At 43.8% G+C, this 16988-nt stretch overlaps 1 protein-coding gene across 5 annotated transcripts in view; it reads right to left on the bottom strand.

The window, feature by feature from the left end:
* LOC140388403 (constitutive coactivator of PPAR-gamma-like protein 1) overlaps positions 1 to 16988 on the bottom strand; it is a 209436-nt gene that overhangs the window by 55472 nt on the left and 136976 nt on the right. For 4 of the 5 annotated variants that reach the window (XM_072472515.1, XM_072472517.1, XM_072472516.1 and 1 more), the window contains 3 exons: positions 14618 to 14867; positions 6142 to 6256; positions 657 to 866 (listed from right to left, as the gene is read on the bottom strand). In XM_072472515.1, the coding sequence (XP_072328616.1) occupies positions 657 to 866; positions 6142 to 6256; positions 14618 to 14867 (575 nt within the window). The remainder of the gene's footprint in view (positions 1 to 656; positions 867 to 6141; positions 6257 to 14617; positions 14868 to 16988) is intronic. The other variant, XM_072472518.1, reaches the window with a different exon arrangement.

The following is a 16988-nucleotide window of genomic DNA, read 5'->3' as shown; positions in this document are numbered from 1 at the left end:
AATTTACATCATGAACAACACCTTTTAGCATGCACATACAAAATGTACCAGTGAAAACCATTCTCATCTTAAATGAAAGTACTGCATCACATAGTTGTGCAGCCTTCATAAACAAGGTTAGATAACTTTTTCTGTTCAAATGAGTGGAGATCTCACAGCCAGGCTTGATCTGATCCTCAACAAAGATGCACACAAAATGCTCCCTTAGACAAAGGGATCACTTGGTCATCAAATCAGCAGCAGTAACCTCTTGGCTAATTTTTCCCACCTTGGTGCAACGGATTTCTGTTCGGGGATCAGATTGGTAATTCTGATGTATATGGCTCAGAACTCACAACAATCCAGTTATCAACTGAAGCTTCAAGCAGCAAATCAAGTAACACTCCTACATTCTGCATTCTATTGAACTGCTGTCTTGCATCATCTTAAACAAATGCAACTTGTTCAGAATCTATTCCGGTATTGTTTTAACAGATTCATTTGTTTATTCATCTTCTAAAACTCATCTCTTCAGCCTCATTGCATTAGTATGAAACACACAATTACATAAACCGTCAAATGAGGATCTCTGATCAATCATTTAAATATAATTTCTTATTACTATACTGTTAAAATTACACTTAAAGTGTACACTGTATATTAATTACAATCCGTACCTGACCATCGCAGAGGTCAATCAAGGACACCTTTTCCCGGCTCACTTTTATAAGCTTACTTTGGAAAAGCTTGCCATCAAAGTACATCCATGGACAACAATGTTCCCATGGAATTGGCTGCCCACATGCATCATTTGCAAAAAGTGCCATATCAACCCCGCTCATAAACAGTGCGCCGAGTTGGATACCACGGGGATCCAGGTTTTCAATCTGGAAAATAAAATACACAGGAATAAATCTACATGTGTGAACAGGATTGGCTGGGAATGAAATCTAGAATGGTAGTGACCTCTGGAGTAGGCCAACAGGATCATCCACTTGGCATTCTTGACTGAAGGTGCAGCTTTATCTCTTGCATTCACATGATGGACTTCACCATGGTAAAGGATGGGTATGTTAATCAAGCTTCCACGTCCTCCTGTTAGTTCTCTGCTTGTTGCCCACATATTCTTGACTGTATGTGGTATGGATGCTGAGTTTTATTCTGATCTGTTGATGGTGGACTGGCTTAGTTGCTGCTTTTGGTGTTTACAGGTAGCCTTGCATCGCAATTTCGCTAATTTACTGCCTCATTAGGGTTCATAAAGTGAATTCTCAGGACATTAATGTCACTGGTAAGGTCACCAATTGTTGTCCAAAGTTGCCCTGAACATGCAGTTGTGGCCTTCTTCTCATATCACTGTGAAGTCCCTGCAGAGAGCAGTGAAGTACATCCATGGAGCGTGTTTTTTGTTATATGTTTGGGCATATAGGGAAAAATATCTTGAGGACAGCAGATTTTCTTTTCCCAAAGGACATCAGTGAACCAGTTGGATGTTTTTTCTTTCCAAAACAACAATCTGACAGCAGACACGGATTTCAGCTTTATTTAGAATTGAATTCAACTTCTTAAACTGCCATGCCAGGAGCTCAACTCAACTATTCCAGTAACAAAACCACCACCTGACCATATCCATACACTCAGTTAAGGTGACAGCTTTTGCTGTCAGAGGAAGAAATCAAGAGGCGGGAACAAGCCTTTGTCGTGCATCGTGATCATGCCTTTGTCGTGCCAGAGTTGGGTCTGCCACCTTCCTCAGAACAGCTGGAAAGGGCCAGCCTTGGTCACCATTTTTTCCAAGAGTTCTGACGATCTCTTAAAAATGCCAGCAATGGGTCTCGGCCTTAGTGGTCAGAAATTAAAAACGCATATATGAATCTCCTGGGTGCGGACCCATTAAAATAAATGCTTGTCCAAAATTTAGCGTATGGAGTCATTTGCCCATCTCGAACTCCTTCCATTACTGACCTCCCTCAAAGTTAACTTGCTTCTAGTGCCACCTCCCTTAAGCCACAAAAATCCTCTATCCAACCTCTTAGCCTTCTGTCCTGCCTCTTCTCACTTGGTGCGGTTGCATCAGGCTTCCAGATGCTGCTCACCTCATACCCCTTAAATGGTTGGCAGGAGAACGGAGGCGGGACTTTCACCCACGCTGTTGGTGGCCATCCTTTACTGTCCTATCTCAATTTGGTTTTGCTTCAGGGCCATGAAATCCGGCCCCAAGTATGAGATTAATAAACTAATCATTTGTAATAACTTCCAATAACAAAAAAAAGCAATTTCAGAATAAGATAAAGAAGTTTTAAAACCTTACATTTTTTTAATGTTTTGTACTTAACATTAACTTCCACAAATTTAAATCCCACAGAAAAGTGATTATGCATATGCATCATAACTGTTTCAGGGGAGTTAATTACAAAACATTGAAAGAAAGCCTAAAACGCACAAGGGACATTAAAAAAAATATTTAAATGCAAAGATCATAATAAACAAACCTAAACAGATAAACGCTCCCAGCACACATCTCTTAATTTTGTATAAGCATGCACTTCCGTTTTGGGAGCCTTCATATTATTTCTGTAATGCTTAATTGTCAATCAAATTATACCCATTTATCGATACTTACTTTTGCTGAAGTTCTCCCAAATTAGAACTCCAATGTAGGTGAATAATGTGCTCCAGACAGCTGTCCACCCCCATTGCCCCTCTCCAATACCGTAACCTGATCCAGCGCTCCGGCCTCCAAGTTAAGAAAAACTATGTTCCCAGCCGGGGTCATGTGCCCGAATTCTCTTCATGCAAAGGTGGCATTCCCCACACTAATTCCTATATAGTTCATTATTTAAACAGAAAACAGCACTTAAAAAAGCAATGTTCAGCATTTAAATAATGCAAGCTTTTCCCTGGATAAATCCTTTCCTTTTGGAAGCCTTTGAAGGGGGAGGCTTATCCTTCATTATTCTTGCATGTCTGCCATGACCAATGCCACCTCCTCCCCACCCCCTGCACAAACCAACAAACCCTGATTACACAGAATTAATATTCGGAGCCAAGGTATCAATTGAGGTTATTTCGATGTACATTTCTAGACATAGTTCTTCCCCATGTTAAAATATTAATAATTCCATACTACCACATCTCAAATTAGCTGATTAAATCCAGACAAGATAAAAGTCATTAGAGGAGGAAATATCCAAACCACATGCCCGGTATAACGAATAAATCCTTTCATTATGACTTCAGAAAACATGTCTAGTCTAATTTGAAATGACTAATTTCATCCATTAGAATTCCCTTCTGAAGCAGATCCTTTGTCAATGTGCTTGCCATCATGCTCCCGAACTGGCTGGAAGAAAGAAGGATTTAAGGAAAAGCAGCTGAACAAAGTGGAAAGTTTAACATTGAATAGCCACTGACAAAATTAGCCAAGGAAGCAAACTGATGTGATTGGCATCACAAAACCTGTGATTCTGGAGTTGGGTGGTGCGGAGTCAATAGGAGTGGTAACAGGACAGTAAAGGAACAAAGGATGTGTTTAATAAATGGCTGAATAGTGAACAGCTACCATCGGAAAGCCAAAATAAGAGAAACACAAACATGTATCCTGTCTTCTGCCCGTTCACAGACTTTCCCGTTTGTTCTTTTCCCATCCTCCCCATTTCACCTGCTTAAAACCTATTATAGTTCCAAATTTTCCTTGTTCAGATAAAAGGTTACTGATCTGAAACATTAACTCTGTTTCGCTCTCCAGAGATGCTGCCTGATGTGTTGAGTATTTCCAGCATTTTGTTTTAATTTCAGATTTTGAAATATTTTACTTTTGTAATCCCATCTTTTGGGTTTAACATCTCTGACCTGCTCCCACCTGTGTTTGGGCAGGAGCCTGTTTCTCTGTGTGCCTACCAGGTCTAATCATTCCAGATGGATTTGTTGATAAAGTAGAGCAACAGACCTCCATACTTAACTGAACTTCCTGGCCAGGAATTTGCCCTGCATTCATTTAAAAAAAATTTAATTCAGAGTACCCAATTCATTTTTTCCAATTCATGGGCAATTTAGCGTGGCCAATCCATCTAACCTGCACATCTTTTTGGGTTTTGGGGACGAAACTCCCACAAACACGTGGACAATGTGCAAACTCCACACGGACAATGACCCAGAGTCAGGATCGAACCTGGGACCTCGATGGCGTGAGACAGCAGTGCTAACCACTGTATCACCGTGCCCTGCATTCATAATGTGGGTTCAAAAATATTATGTGGCTTAAAAGGCTGTGGAATGTTTGGTGAAAATGAGTTACTACAATGGACCTCGATTTTCTGCGGCAGTCAAAGCACATCTATGGCTTCTAACCTGATCTCACGCCAACGTCCCAAAATGTGCAGGTTAGGTGGATTTGTCTTGCAAATTGCCCCCCAATGTCCAGGGATGTGGGTAGGTTACGGGGATAAGGGCAAGGTGGGAAGGGAAGTGGGCCTAGGTGGGGTGCTCTTTTGAGGGTGGGTGCAGACTCTTTTTAAAAAAATTCAGTAAAGGGGCAATTTAGCATAGCCAATCCACCTACCCTGCACATCTTTGGGTTCTGGGGGTGAGTCACACACAGACAGGAGGAGAACGTACAAACTCGGCACGGACAGTGACCCGGGTGCCGGGATCGAACCCGGGTCCTTGCCGCCATGAGGCAGCAGTGCTAACCACTGTGCCATGTCAGTGCAGACTCGATGGGCTGAATGGCCTCCTTATGCACTGTAGGGACCTTATGATTCTATGACTTCAGACTCTCAAATCTGACTACTTTCTTCTTTAGAGGTCTCTCAGCTTAAGGTCCAATGGGACAATCTAATGTTTTTGATTTCTTAATTGCAAATATAGGTCACATTCAAAATTGAAAACTTCTCCCGATTGCATGTTACAAAATGAATTGTGCCTGAAACGCAGTGGAAACTTAATTTTTAGACTATAATACATTTTTAGAGTAGCACGGGTGTGGTATTTTCTTTGATCCCAATTATTTACACTTATTTAGGCCCATTTAAAATTTGGGAGTATTCTCTTGCGAATAGGATACTTAGGTATAATACATTTGAATCATCGAATACTATAGCACGGGAGGCCATTCTGCTCATCATGTTTGTGTTAGTTCTTTGAAAGATCTATTCAATTAACTTCCTCCTGTTTCCCCATCTCCCTGCATTTTAGTTTCCACTTCAAATATTTATCCAATTTCCTTTGGAAAGTTGTTATTGAATCTTATTCCACTACTTTTCTAGGCAGTGCACTCAGATCATAACTCAAAATAAAAAATAAATTCCAAGTAGTTTCTGGTTCATTTGTCATCTTAAGTCTGAGTCCTCTTGCTTCTGACCCTTCTGCAACTGGCAACAGTTTCTGCAATTTATTAAAACCCTTCATGTTTTGAACACCTCTACCAAATCTGCCATTAATCTTCTCAGCTCAAAGGTGAATAACCACAGTTTCTATACTCTCCTCATGTAACTGAAGTCTTTCATCCCAGTGCTATTCCAGCAAATCTCCCCAGCTTTCCCTCAAAGGGCTTGGTATCCTTCCAAGTGTCCAGATTGGTCACTCCAGCCAGGATCTAACCAGTGTTTCTTGAAGGATTAGCATAACATAGAAATACAGTTTCCTGCTTTTATACTATTTACCTCTATTCCTATATAAAGCCAAGGAGCCCATATCCATACCCTTTATAACAATCTTCTTAAATTGTTTTTCTACATTTCAAGGCCTGTGTAACTACACCCAGGTCTCTCTCTATTCCTGCACTCATTCAAAATTGCACTATTTAGTTCATAATGTCTTTCCTTATTCTTCCTGCCAAAATGAATTGCTTCACACCTCCCTGCATTACAGATCGGATCCGCGCGAGGCCGGCGCCATGTTGTATGGCGCGGCCTCTGCAGGTCGTCGCTGTGCGCATGTGTGGTCAGATCCGCAATTCTCCAGCTGTTTATATCGGGAAGGCCATGCGTTTTACGTGGTGCGGCTGCTAGCCCTTCACTGGTCGGCGGATCGGAGCCGAGGTCTCGCCGACTTTCCCAACGTAAATCGCCACAGATCCTCCGGACATAGTCCCAAAATCGGAAAATCCAGCCCCTGATGTTTCCAATCGTCTTTAATTGAACTAGTAGCCATTTTGATTACCTTAAGCTCCTGCAATTGATCCGGTTCATAAAGTTTAGGAGATAAAGACTGTGCAAGGAATGCATCAAGTTCATGGCGACGCAGAATCCTCACCCCTGGCCATTGCAACATGTGGCTATAAAGGAAAGACAAGTTTTAATTTCAAATTACAGTCAACGACCAAAAGAACTTGGTTTATAGAGCACCGTTAACATAAAATATCCCAAGGTACTTCACAGGAGCATTATAAAACAAAATATGACACTGAGCTACACAAGGAAATATTAGATCAGACAGCTAAAAGCTTAGGTTTTCAAAGAGTAACTTAAAGAAAGAAAGAGAGGGACCAAAGCGGGGAGGTGTTGGAAGGTATTTCCAAAACCTAGGTTTTCAAAGAGTGACTTAAAGAAGGAAAGAGAGGGAGCAAAGTGGGGAGGTGTTTTAAGGTATTTCCAAAACCTAAGGGTCTTAGCAGTTGAAGGCATTGACTCGAATGGGACAGCAATCAAAAATCAAGGAAGCTTAAGGGATTAGAATTAGATGAGTGCAGATATCTCGGAGGATCATGAGGCTGGAAGGAGATTACAGAGATGGGGAGGGGTGAGGTCTTGGAGGGATTTCAAACAAGGATGAGAAGTTTAAAGTCAAGACGTTGCTTAAGTGGGATCCAGTGTTAGTCAGTGAGCACAAGGTGATTGATGAACCCTGCGAGGTGAGCAACGCCTCATGGTTTTGCACTGAGTGCTGAATTTGGTGCTTTTTGAGTGCTATAGTAAGAGTTTGGTGACCGAGGGAGTATAAGGCTTCATTTTTATCTAAAGTTTAGTCTTTCTTTTATTTAGTTAATTAACTTAAAAGTTGCTGTTTGGTTTAGAAGAAGGTGAATTTTCAATCAGCTTTAAACAGGCAGAAATTCTACTTGTAGGCACTTGCAGCTGGAGTTTGTTAATTAGTTAATTGGATTAGGCCAGTTTTCAGAGGCTAGATTCACAGTATAAAAGTGATCCCCTACAGTGCAGACTTTGTTTGCACTGAGTGCTGAATTTGGTGCTTTTTGAGTGCTATAGTAAGAGTTTGGTGACCGAGGGAGTGCTGAATTTGGTGCTTTTTGAGTGCTATAGTAAGAGTTTGGTGACCGAGGGAGTGCTGAATTTGGTGCTTTTTGAGTGCTATAGTAAGAGTTTGGTGACCGAGGGAGTTAGGTGAGGAGGGAGTAAGGTGCTCCTCTCATTTTGTTTCCGACATTTCCGCAAAGAGTGCGAAGAGAGCCAGGAGTTTACAGAAAGTGTAGCTGACTGGGAGCAGAGTCGGAGGGCGGAGATCTAGTTAGTCCACACGGCAGCTATATTCTGTAAGGTAAGAGGGGATGGAGGCTAGGCCAGTTGCATGCTCCTCCTGTAGGATGTGGGTGGTGAGGGATACCACTGGTGTCCCCGCTGACTATACCTGCGGGAAGTGCACCCAACGTCAGCTCCTCAAAGACCGTGTTAGGGAACTGGAACTTCGGATCATCCGGGAGGCAGAGGGGGTGATGGAGAAGAGTTACAGGGAGGTAACCACACCCAAGGTACAGGACAAGAATAGCTGGGTTACAGTCAGGGGGAAAAAAAACAAACAGGCAGACAGTGCAGGGATCCCTCGTGGCCGTTCCCCTTCAAAACAAGTATACCGTTTTGGATGCTGTTGGGGGGGGGGGGGGATGACCTACCGGGGGAAGGCCCTAGCGGCCAGGTCTCTGGCACTGAGTCTGGCTCTGGGGCTCAGAAGGGAAGGGGGGAGAATAGAAAAGCAATAGTTGTAGGAGATTCAATGGTTAGGGGAATAGATAGGAGATTCTGTGGTCGCGAGCGAGACTCCCGGAAGGTATGTTGCCTCCCGGATGCCAGGGCCAGGGATGTCTCGGATCATGTCTTCAAGATCCTTAAGGGGGAGGGTGAGCAGCCAGAAGTCGTGGTGCACATTGGTACCAACGACATAGGTAGGAAAAGGGGTGTGGAGGTAATAAACAAGTTTAGGGAGTTAGGCTGGAAGTTAAAAGCCAGGACAGACAGAGTTGTCATCTCTGGTTTGTTGCCGGTGCCACATGATAGCGAGGCTAGGAATAGGGAGAGAGTGCAGCTGAATACGTGGCTGCAGGAATGGTGTAGGAGGGAGGGCTTCAGGTATTTGGATAATTGGAGCGCATTCTGGGGAAGGTGGGACCTGTACAAGCAGGACGGGTTGCATCTGAACCAGAGGGGCACCAATATCCTGGGAGGGAGGTTTTCTAGTACTCTTCGGGAGGGTTTAAACTAATTTGGCAGGGGAATGGGAACCGGATTTGTAGTCCAGCAACTAAGGTAGCCGATATTCAGGACGCCAAAGCGTGTAATGAGGCAGTGGGGAAGGGAACACTGACAAAGGAGAGTACTTGCAGGCACGGAGATGGGTTGAAGTGTGTATACTTCAACGCAAGAAGCATCAGGAATAAGGTGGGTGAACTTAAGGCATGGATCGGTACTTGGGACTACGATGTGGTGGCCATCACGGAAACTTGGATAGAAGAGGGGCAGAAATGGTTGTTGGAGGCCCCTGGTTATAGATGTTTCAATAAGATTAGGGAGGGTGGTAAGAGGTGGGGGGGGGGGCATTATTAATTAGAGATAGTATAACAGCTGCAGAAAGGCAGTTCGAGGAGTATCACCCTATTGAGGTAGTATGGGTTGAAGTCAGAAATAGGAAAGGAGCAGTCACCTTGTTAGGAGTTTTCTATAGGCCCCCCAATAGTAGCAGAGATGTGGAGGAACAGATTGGGAAACAGATTTTGGAAAGGTGCAGAAGTCATAGGGTAGTAGTCATGGGCGACTTTAACTTCCCAAATATTGAGTGGAAACTCTTTAGATCAAATAGTTTGGATGGGGTGGTGTTTGTGCAGTGTGTCCAGGAAGCTTTTCTAACACAGTATGTAGATTGTCCGACCAGAGGAGGGGCAATATTGGATTTAGTACTTGGTAATGAACCAGGGCAAGTGATAGATTTGTTAGTGGGGGAGCATTTTGGAGATAGTGACCACAATTCTGTGACTTTCACTTTAGTAATGGAGAGGGATAGGTACGTGCAACAGGGCAAGGTTTACAATTGGGGGAAGGGTAATTACGATGTTGTCAGACAAGAATTGAAGTGCATAAGTTGGGAACATAGGCTGGCAGGGAAGGGCATAGACAGAGTGGATAGTCAGAGGCTTTTCCCCAGGGTAGAGGGGTCAATTACTAGGGGGCATAGGTTTAAGGTGAGAGGGGCAAGGTTTAGAGTAGATGTACGAGGTAAGTTTTTTACGCAGAGGGTAGTGGGTGCCTGGAACTCGCTACCGGAGGAGGTAGTGGAAGCAGGGACGATAGGGACATTTAAGGGGCATCTTGACAAATATATGAATAGGATGGGAATAGAAGGATACGGACCCAGGAAGTGTAGAAGATTGTAGTTTAGTCGGGCAGCATGGTCGGCACGGGCTTGGAGGGCCGAAGGGCCTGTTCCTGTGCTGTACATTTCTTTGTTCTTTGTTGTTCTTTGACACAAGTGAAATGTGGAACTTGTTCAAGGAACACGTTCTACGTGTCCTTGATATGTATGTCCCTGTCCGGCAGGGAAGAGATGGTTGAGTGAGGGAACCATGGTTGACAAGAGAGGTTGAATGTCTTGTTAAGAGGAAAAAGGAGACTTATGTAAGGCTGAGGAAACAAGGTTCAGACAGGGCATTGGAGGGATACAAGATAGCCAGGAGGGAACTGAAGAAAGGGATTAGGAGAGCTAAGAGAGGGCATGAACAATCTTTGGCGGGTAGGATCAAGGAAAACCCCAAGGCCTTTTACACGTGAGAAATATGAGAATGACTAGAGCGAGGGTAGGTCCGATCAAGGACAGTAGCGGGAGATTGTGTATTGAGTCTGAAGAGATAGGAGAGATCTTGAACGAGTACTTTTCTTCTGTATTTACAAATGAGAGGGGCGATATTGTTGGAAAGGACAGTGTGAAACAGATTGGTAAGCTCGAGGAAATACTTGTTAGGAAGGAAGATGTGTTGGGCATTTTGAAAAACTTGAGGATAGACAAGTCCCCCGGGCCTGACGGGATATATCCAAGGATTCTATGGGAAGCAAGAGATGAAATTGCAGAGACGTTGACAATGATCTTTTCGTCCTCACTGTCAACAGGGGTGGTACCAGGGGATTGGAGAGTGGCGAATGTCGTGCCCCTGTTCAAAAAAGGGACTCGGGATAACCCTGGGAATTACAGGCCAGTTAGTCTTACTTCGGTGGTAGGCAAAGTAATGGAAAGGGTACTGAAGGATAGGATTTCTGAGCATCTGGAAAGACACTGCTTGATTGGGGATAGTCAGCACGGATTTGTGAGGGGTAGGTCTTGCCTTACAAGTCTTATTGAATTCTTTGAGGAGGTGACCAAGCATGTGGATGAAGGTAAAGTAGTGGATGTAGTGTACATGGATTTTAGTAAGGCATTTGATAAGGTTCCCCATGGTAGGCTTAGCAGAAAGTAAGGAGGCATGGGATAGTGGGAAATTTGGCCAGTTGGATAACGAACTGGCTAACCGATAGAAGTCAGAGAGTGGTGGTGGATGGCAAATATTCAGCCTGGATCCCAGTTACCAGTGGCGTACCGCAGGGATCAGTTCTGGGTCCTCTGCTGTTTGTGATTTTCATTAATGACTTGGATGAGGGAGTTGAAGGGTGGGTCAGTAAATTTGCAGACCATACGAAGATTGGTGGAGTTGTGGATAGTAAGGAGGGCTGTTGTCGGCTGCAAAGAGACATAGATAGGATGCAGAGCTGGGCTGAGAAGTGGCAGATGGAGTTTAACCCTGAAAAGTGTGAGGTTGTCCATTTTGGAAGGACAAATATGAATGCGGAATACAGGGTTAACGGTAGAGTTCTTGGCAATGTGGAGGAGCAGAGAGATCTTGGGGTCTCTGTTCATACATCTTTGAAAGTTGCCACTCAAGTGGATAGAGCTGTGAAGAAGGCCAATGGTGTGCTCGCGTTCATTAACAGAGGGATTGAATTTAAGAGCCGTGAGGTGATGATGCAACTGTACAAAACTTTGATAAGGCCACATTTGGAGTACTGTGTACAGTTCTGGTCGCCTCATTTTAGGAAGGATGTGGAAGCTTTGGAAAAGGTGCAAAGAAGATTTACCAGGATGTTGCCTGGAATGGAGAGTAGGTCTTACGAGGAAAGGTTGAGGGTGCTAGGCCTCTTCTCATTAGAACGGAGAAGGATGAGGGGCGACTTGATAGAGGTTTATAAGATGATCAGGGGAATAGATAGAGTAGACAGTCAGAGACTTTTTCCCCGGGTGGAACAAACCATTACAAGGGGACATAAATTTAAGGTGGAAGATATAGGAGGGATATCAGAGGTAGGTTCTTTACCCAGAGAGTAGTGGGGGCATGGAATGCACTGCCTGTGGAAGTAGTTGAGTCGGAAACATTAGGGACCTTCTAGCAGCTATTGGATAGGTACATGGATTACGGAAAAATGATATAGTGTAGATTTATTTGTTCTTAAGGGCAGCACGGTAGCATTGTGGATAGCACAATAGCTTCACAGCTCCAGGGTCCCAGGTTCGATTCCGGCTTGGGTCACTGTCTGTGCGGAGTCTGCACGTCCTCCCCGTGTCTGCGTGGGTTTCCTCCGGGTGCTTCGGTTTCCTCCCACAGTCCAAAGATGTGCAGGTTAGGCGAATTGGCCAATGATAAATTGCCCTTAATGTCCAAAATTGCCCTTGGTGTTGGGTGGAGGTGTTGAGTTTGGGTAGGGTGCTCTTTCAAAGAGCCGGTGCAGACTCAAAGGGCCGAATGGCCTCATTCTGCACTGTAAATTCAATGACTATGATTAATCTAGGACAAAGGTTCGGCGCAACATTGTGGGCCAAAGGGTCTGTTCTGTGCTGTATTTTCTATGTTCTATGTTCTATGTTCCTACGGTTCACCCTGGCCCAGAAGCAGCGCATCACAGCCGTCAGTGCCTACGCCCCAACTCTAGATGCAACGGACAAGACAAAGAGACATTCGATGCCAGCCTCAACAAATCGCTGTTCCGTATCTCAAAGGGAGACAAGCTGATTCTCCTGGGCGACTTCAATGCTAGAGTCAGGAGGGATGCAAACCTTTGGAAAGGTGTTAGACAGGGAATGTCAGGGGAAAACAACGCCAATGGAATCCTGTTCCTGACAAAATGTTTAGAACATGACCTGGCCATCACGAACACCCTATTCTGCCAGAGCAATGGACAGAAGACCTTGTGGCAACACCCCAGCTCAAAGCATTGGCACCTAATAGACTAGAACATCGCCCAAGCAAGGGACCATAAGGATGTCTGCATCACCCGTGCCACGACTGGAGCACACAATTGCTTGCCTGACCACCGACTAATCCACTCTACCCTCTCCATCACCCTGCCCCCAAACCGGCACAGGCAGAAAAACCTCCGCAGGAGACTCAAAGTCACTGGACTCAAAGACCCGGAGAAGAAAGAGCACAGTCGGTCCCTCACAGTTAATCTGGCGTTGACCAACGAGCCAGTGTCACAGAATGCCCACGGCATCTAGTCTGCCTTAAAAGTCACCATGGTCAGCACCTGCGAGGAGAGGCTCGGGCTCTCAATCAGGAAACACCAAGACTGGTTCCACTGCAGAAATTACAGAGGGATATTCCTACTCCACCACGGGAAAGGTCATCACCAGAATAATCCTCCACTGCCTCTTCTCAGTGGCTGAAGAGCTCCTCCCTGAGTCTTGCGGAACAGAGTGTTTGAAGACCGAGACCTCAAATCCAGCACAAAGCTCATGGTCTAGAGAACAACTGAGGTCCCCGCCCTCCTGTATGCATCAGAAATAGGGACAATATGCAGCAGACCCCTCAAATCCCTGGAGAGGTATCCACCAACGTTGCTTCCGCAAAATCCATAAAATCCACAGGCAGATCAACATGAGCAGCATCTTCCAGGCCAACATCATAGAATTTACAGTGCAGAAGGAGACCATTCGACCCATCGAGTTTGCACCGGCTCTTTGAAAGAGCACCCTACCCAAGCCCACACCTCCACTCTACCCCCATAACCCAGTAACCCCACCCCATCTTTTTGGACACCAAGGGCAATTTAGCAATGGCAGGTGGTCGGAAGTTTATCTCAGGGTCAAATATGACACCAAGGTTGTGAACTGGCTGGTTACTCTCAGACTATTGTTTGGGATAGGGATAGGCTCGGTAGCTAGGGAGCTTAGTTAGGATCAGAGACCAAAATAATGCTTTCAGTCTTCCCAATATTTAATTGGAGAAAATTTCTGCTCATCCAGTATTAGGTGTTGGATAAGCAGTCTGATAATTTAGCATCAGAGGAGTAGTTGAGAAAGGGATTGACGAGTAGAGGAAGGTGTCATCAGTGCTTTCGGATGATGCCAATGAGGGGAATCTTGAAGAGAACAGGACAAAATAAATTTTAAAAGATCACACTATTTAAACACAGTGCCATTATATAGTACTCATTTTTCATAGAGGCTCTCTTAGGACAACATTTCGATACTCCAACCATTTCCAACCGACGACTCATGATATAGCGGCAATCTAAATTAGTATACAGTCTTTCAGAAGACGTTGTTAGTGCACAAAACGTGAAATAAATAGCTTTTCAGTTCAAGAAGTATCTTGTGGTGATTTGAGAAATGTGACAAGTTGACAAGTTTATAGGATTTAGATAAAAAACAAAAGGTTTTGGGATAAATAACTTGCTCCTAACCTTTCTTTTAACTATTAATATTTGGTGTAACCCGTAGCAAATATTTTCAATGCATTCCTGTCAAGAAATTAACCTAAGACACTAGAATGCAACAAGAACACTGCAAAAGAAAAACAAAAAGGCAGCGGGGAGGTAGTATTACAGACTAAACATTATTAGCCTTTTAACAGTGTGTAAAATCTTACCATGGTAATCTTTACACTGATAAAAATATGCAATTTATAGGGACAAAATGATACATAGAAATTTCAACGTTTTGGTTTGTTACACTATGCCAGTTCTGCAAAGAAGCCAAATTTGTTTCGACTTAGGATTCCCTCATTATTTCCCTGCAACCTTATTTTCCCCAAGCTCGAATTTAATTGTCTTACATGCTGATGTCACCGTAAAAGCGCATTTCATATTATAATAACTATTTGCAGGAACATATCTTAGCTTATCCTTCAAGCTTCTAATCTTCGGTTTTTGCTCCCTTAGGAGATTCACCAACCAGAAGAATCAAGCTTATAAATTTTGGACGCCCAGTTTTTAAACATTTACAAAATTTATTAAGTAGGATAGTGAAAAAAGTACAATGATCTTTCCTCAGAATATATTGTGCACTTCAAAGAGCAATGCAAAGAACTAGACTCTATCTATTTGTGCTTTTTAAAACAAAATACTGAATAGAACAGAAAACTAATTATTATTCATTGCATTTTACTTACCGTAACACACAACAAAGAACCAGAAGATGCGTTGGGACATTTGAGGGATTAAGCATAGCTGGTGTGTCGGATCGCATGCAGGCAAGAAATGCCCTCATTCGTCTGTTTTTATCCTCCACAGCTTTTCCGAGCCATAACTTCTTTAAGTTGGGACACGTCCACTCTCTAAAAGCAAGTGCTTCTACCAGTTCTGGAGTCTGGGGTGATTTCCCCTTGTAAGCAGCCCATTCTTTAACCAAAACTGGCGGAACTGAAAAACAAAGAAATTGACTGCACCTTCTGCAATCATAGAATCCCTACAGTGCAGAACGAGGCCATTCAGCCCATTAAATCTGAACCGACCCTCTGAAAGAGCACCCCACTCTCCCACTCCAACCCCGTAACACTATCTTGGGAGTTACATGTTACCTAGATTACAATAGTGAAATGTGCCGCAAACGCGAGAGAATGTGCAAACTCCACATAGACAGTCACACAAGGGTGGAATCAAATCCAGGTCCCTGGTGCTGTGAGGCAGCAGTGCTAACCGCTGTGCCACAATAAGTGAGATTGACTTGAGATTGGACTTCAGTTCCTAATGACAAGAACTTGTAACGCTACTTTTAAAAGTTCTGTAAGAAAAACTAGCACATTTCACTATTGCAATCTAGGTAACATGTAACTCCCAAGATACAAATGCACCTGCTAACTGTATCTACAGGCCGAGTATTCTTTATCCATAAATCCGAAAACACCCAAACACCGCACTTTTAATAAATCTCATCGACCCTCGCTGACTGTACCCTGTACTTATTATTCAGTGGAACATCTTACTTTTTCAGTCACTTTATTTATTTTAGACAAAAGCTGGCCTAGGCTTCACCCACAGTAATAATGTAAGCAGGCCGAGATGCAGCATCTGTATACCAAAATCCAAAACACAATCGGCCATCAGTTTCCGAAAAAGGATACCAGACCTGCATCGTTTTTCTACATGCCCTTGCTGCCTGCACCGCATGCATTCCTGATATCACAATTTAGATTTAAATTTTGTCCTAAGAATTTCCATATAAATCCATATTTACTATGGGTTCGCCTATGTAAATCATCACACCTGGTGAAAAAGCACAGGTAATTGAGCACTAGCTTTCGGAACCGCCTGTGCCACCTTAGTTTTTAGTGATTTCCCCCCCTCAGCTTGAGATATCGTAACCCTTTGTTTTAAAATGATAACATACTTTTTAAAAAGAATTTCAAATTTGTCACTTTCGACAGGCACAGTGTATCATTTCTCCCTTTATTACACCATTTTGTGACTCCTTAAGTAGTATATTTGAATATTACATTGTGCTTTTTTAAAAATAGGAACTCATTTTATTTTTAAATACTAAAATGTATTTTTTCAGCCATTGGGCAATCATATTCTGGTTCACTCACCACTCAATCGTGCAAGTTTAAGCATTTCGGAAAAATCAGGCAGTCTGCAAGTACCTGGAAGTAGCCATGTGGCTGGCAAAGGGATAAAGACACAATGCCGGGTTTGTGAAGTGGGTAGAAGAAATTTTTCTTAGCCTTGACGATTCCACTCTGTGGAACTTGGAATGCTGTGAATGGCAGGAGCTTGGTGGTCTAAGCTTTGAATTATTTAGCGGCAGCTCCATTTAAAGCTACTGGAGTTCTGTTATACAAGTTTTAATTATTTATAATAAAAACAGAGAATGTTGAAAACACTCAGCAGGCCAGGGAGCATCAGTGGAGAGAGAAACAGACAGCATTTTAGGTTGTTGAGTTCTCATTAGAGTTCCAACACAGGCGGTACTGCTGCCTCTCAGTGTCAAGGACCCAGGTTCAATGCCAGCCTTTGGTGACTGTCTGTGGGGAATTTGCACCCGTGTCTGCGTGGGTTTCCTATGGGTGTTCCAGTTTCCCCCCACAGTCCAAAGATGTAAAGCTTAGGTGGGGTTGCGGGGATAGGCCTATGCTTAGGTAAGATGCTCTTTCATAGGGTCAGTGCAGACTCCAGCAAGTGTGTAGAAGATTGCGTGCCAATGAAGGTAATTCGTACGTTCCCCAACCGGAAACCATGGTTTAATCGGGAGTCACTCCCTACTGAAGGCCAGGTCTGAGGCGTTCAAGACAGGCGAACCTGACCTATACAAGAAATCCAGGTATGACCTCTGCAAAGCATGAGGGATACCAAGAGACAACACCTAGAGTCACAGACTAACTTTGGTTGTGGCAAGGCTTAACAACGTAACAGGCTACAATGCAAAGCCGCGTAGAATCTCCAGCAGTAGCGCATCCCTCCCCAGTGAACTAAATGCATTCTATGCTCGTTTCGGGCAGGAAATCAACAAACCGTTGTCAGCTGCCTCAGCCCCCTCAGACACAC

Source organism: Scyliorhinus torazame, chromosome 13 (assembly GCF_047496885.1).
Source record: "Scyliorhinus torazame isolate Kashiwa2021f chromosome 13, sScyTor2.1, whole genome shotgun sequence".
Classification (NCBI taxonomy): Eukaryota; Metazoa; Chordata; class Chondrichthyes; order Carcharhiniformes; family Scyliorhinidae; genus Scyliorhinus; species Scyliorhinus torazame.
Note: the sequence above shows the minus strand (reverse complement) of the source record. Positions and strands in the feature narration are given on the sequence as shown.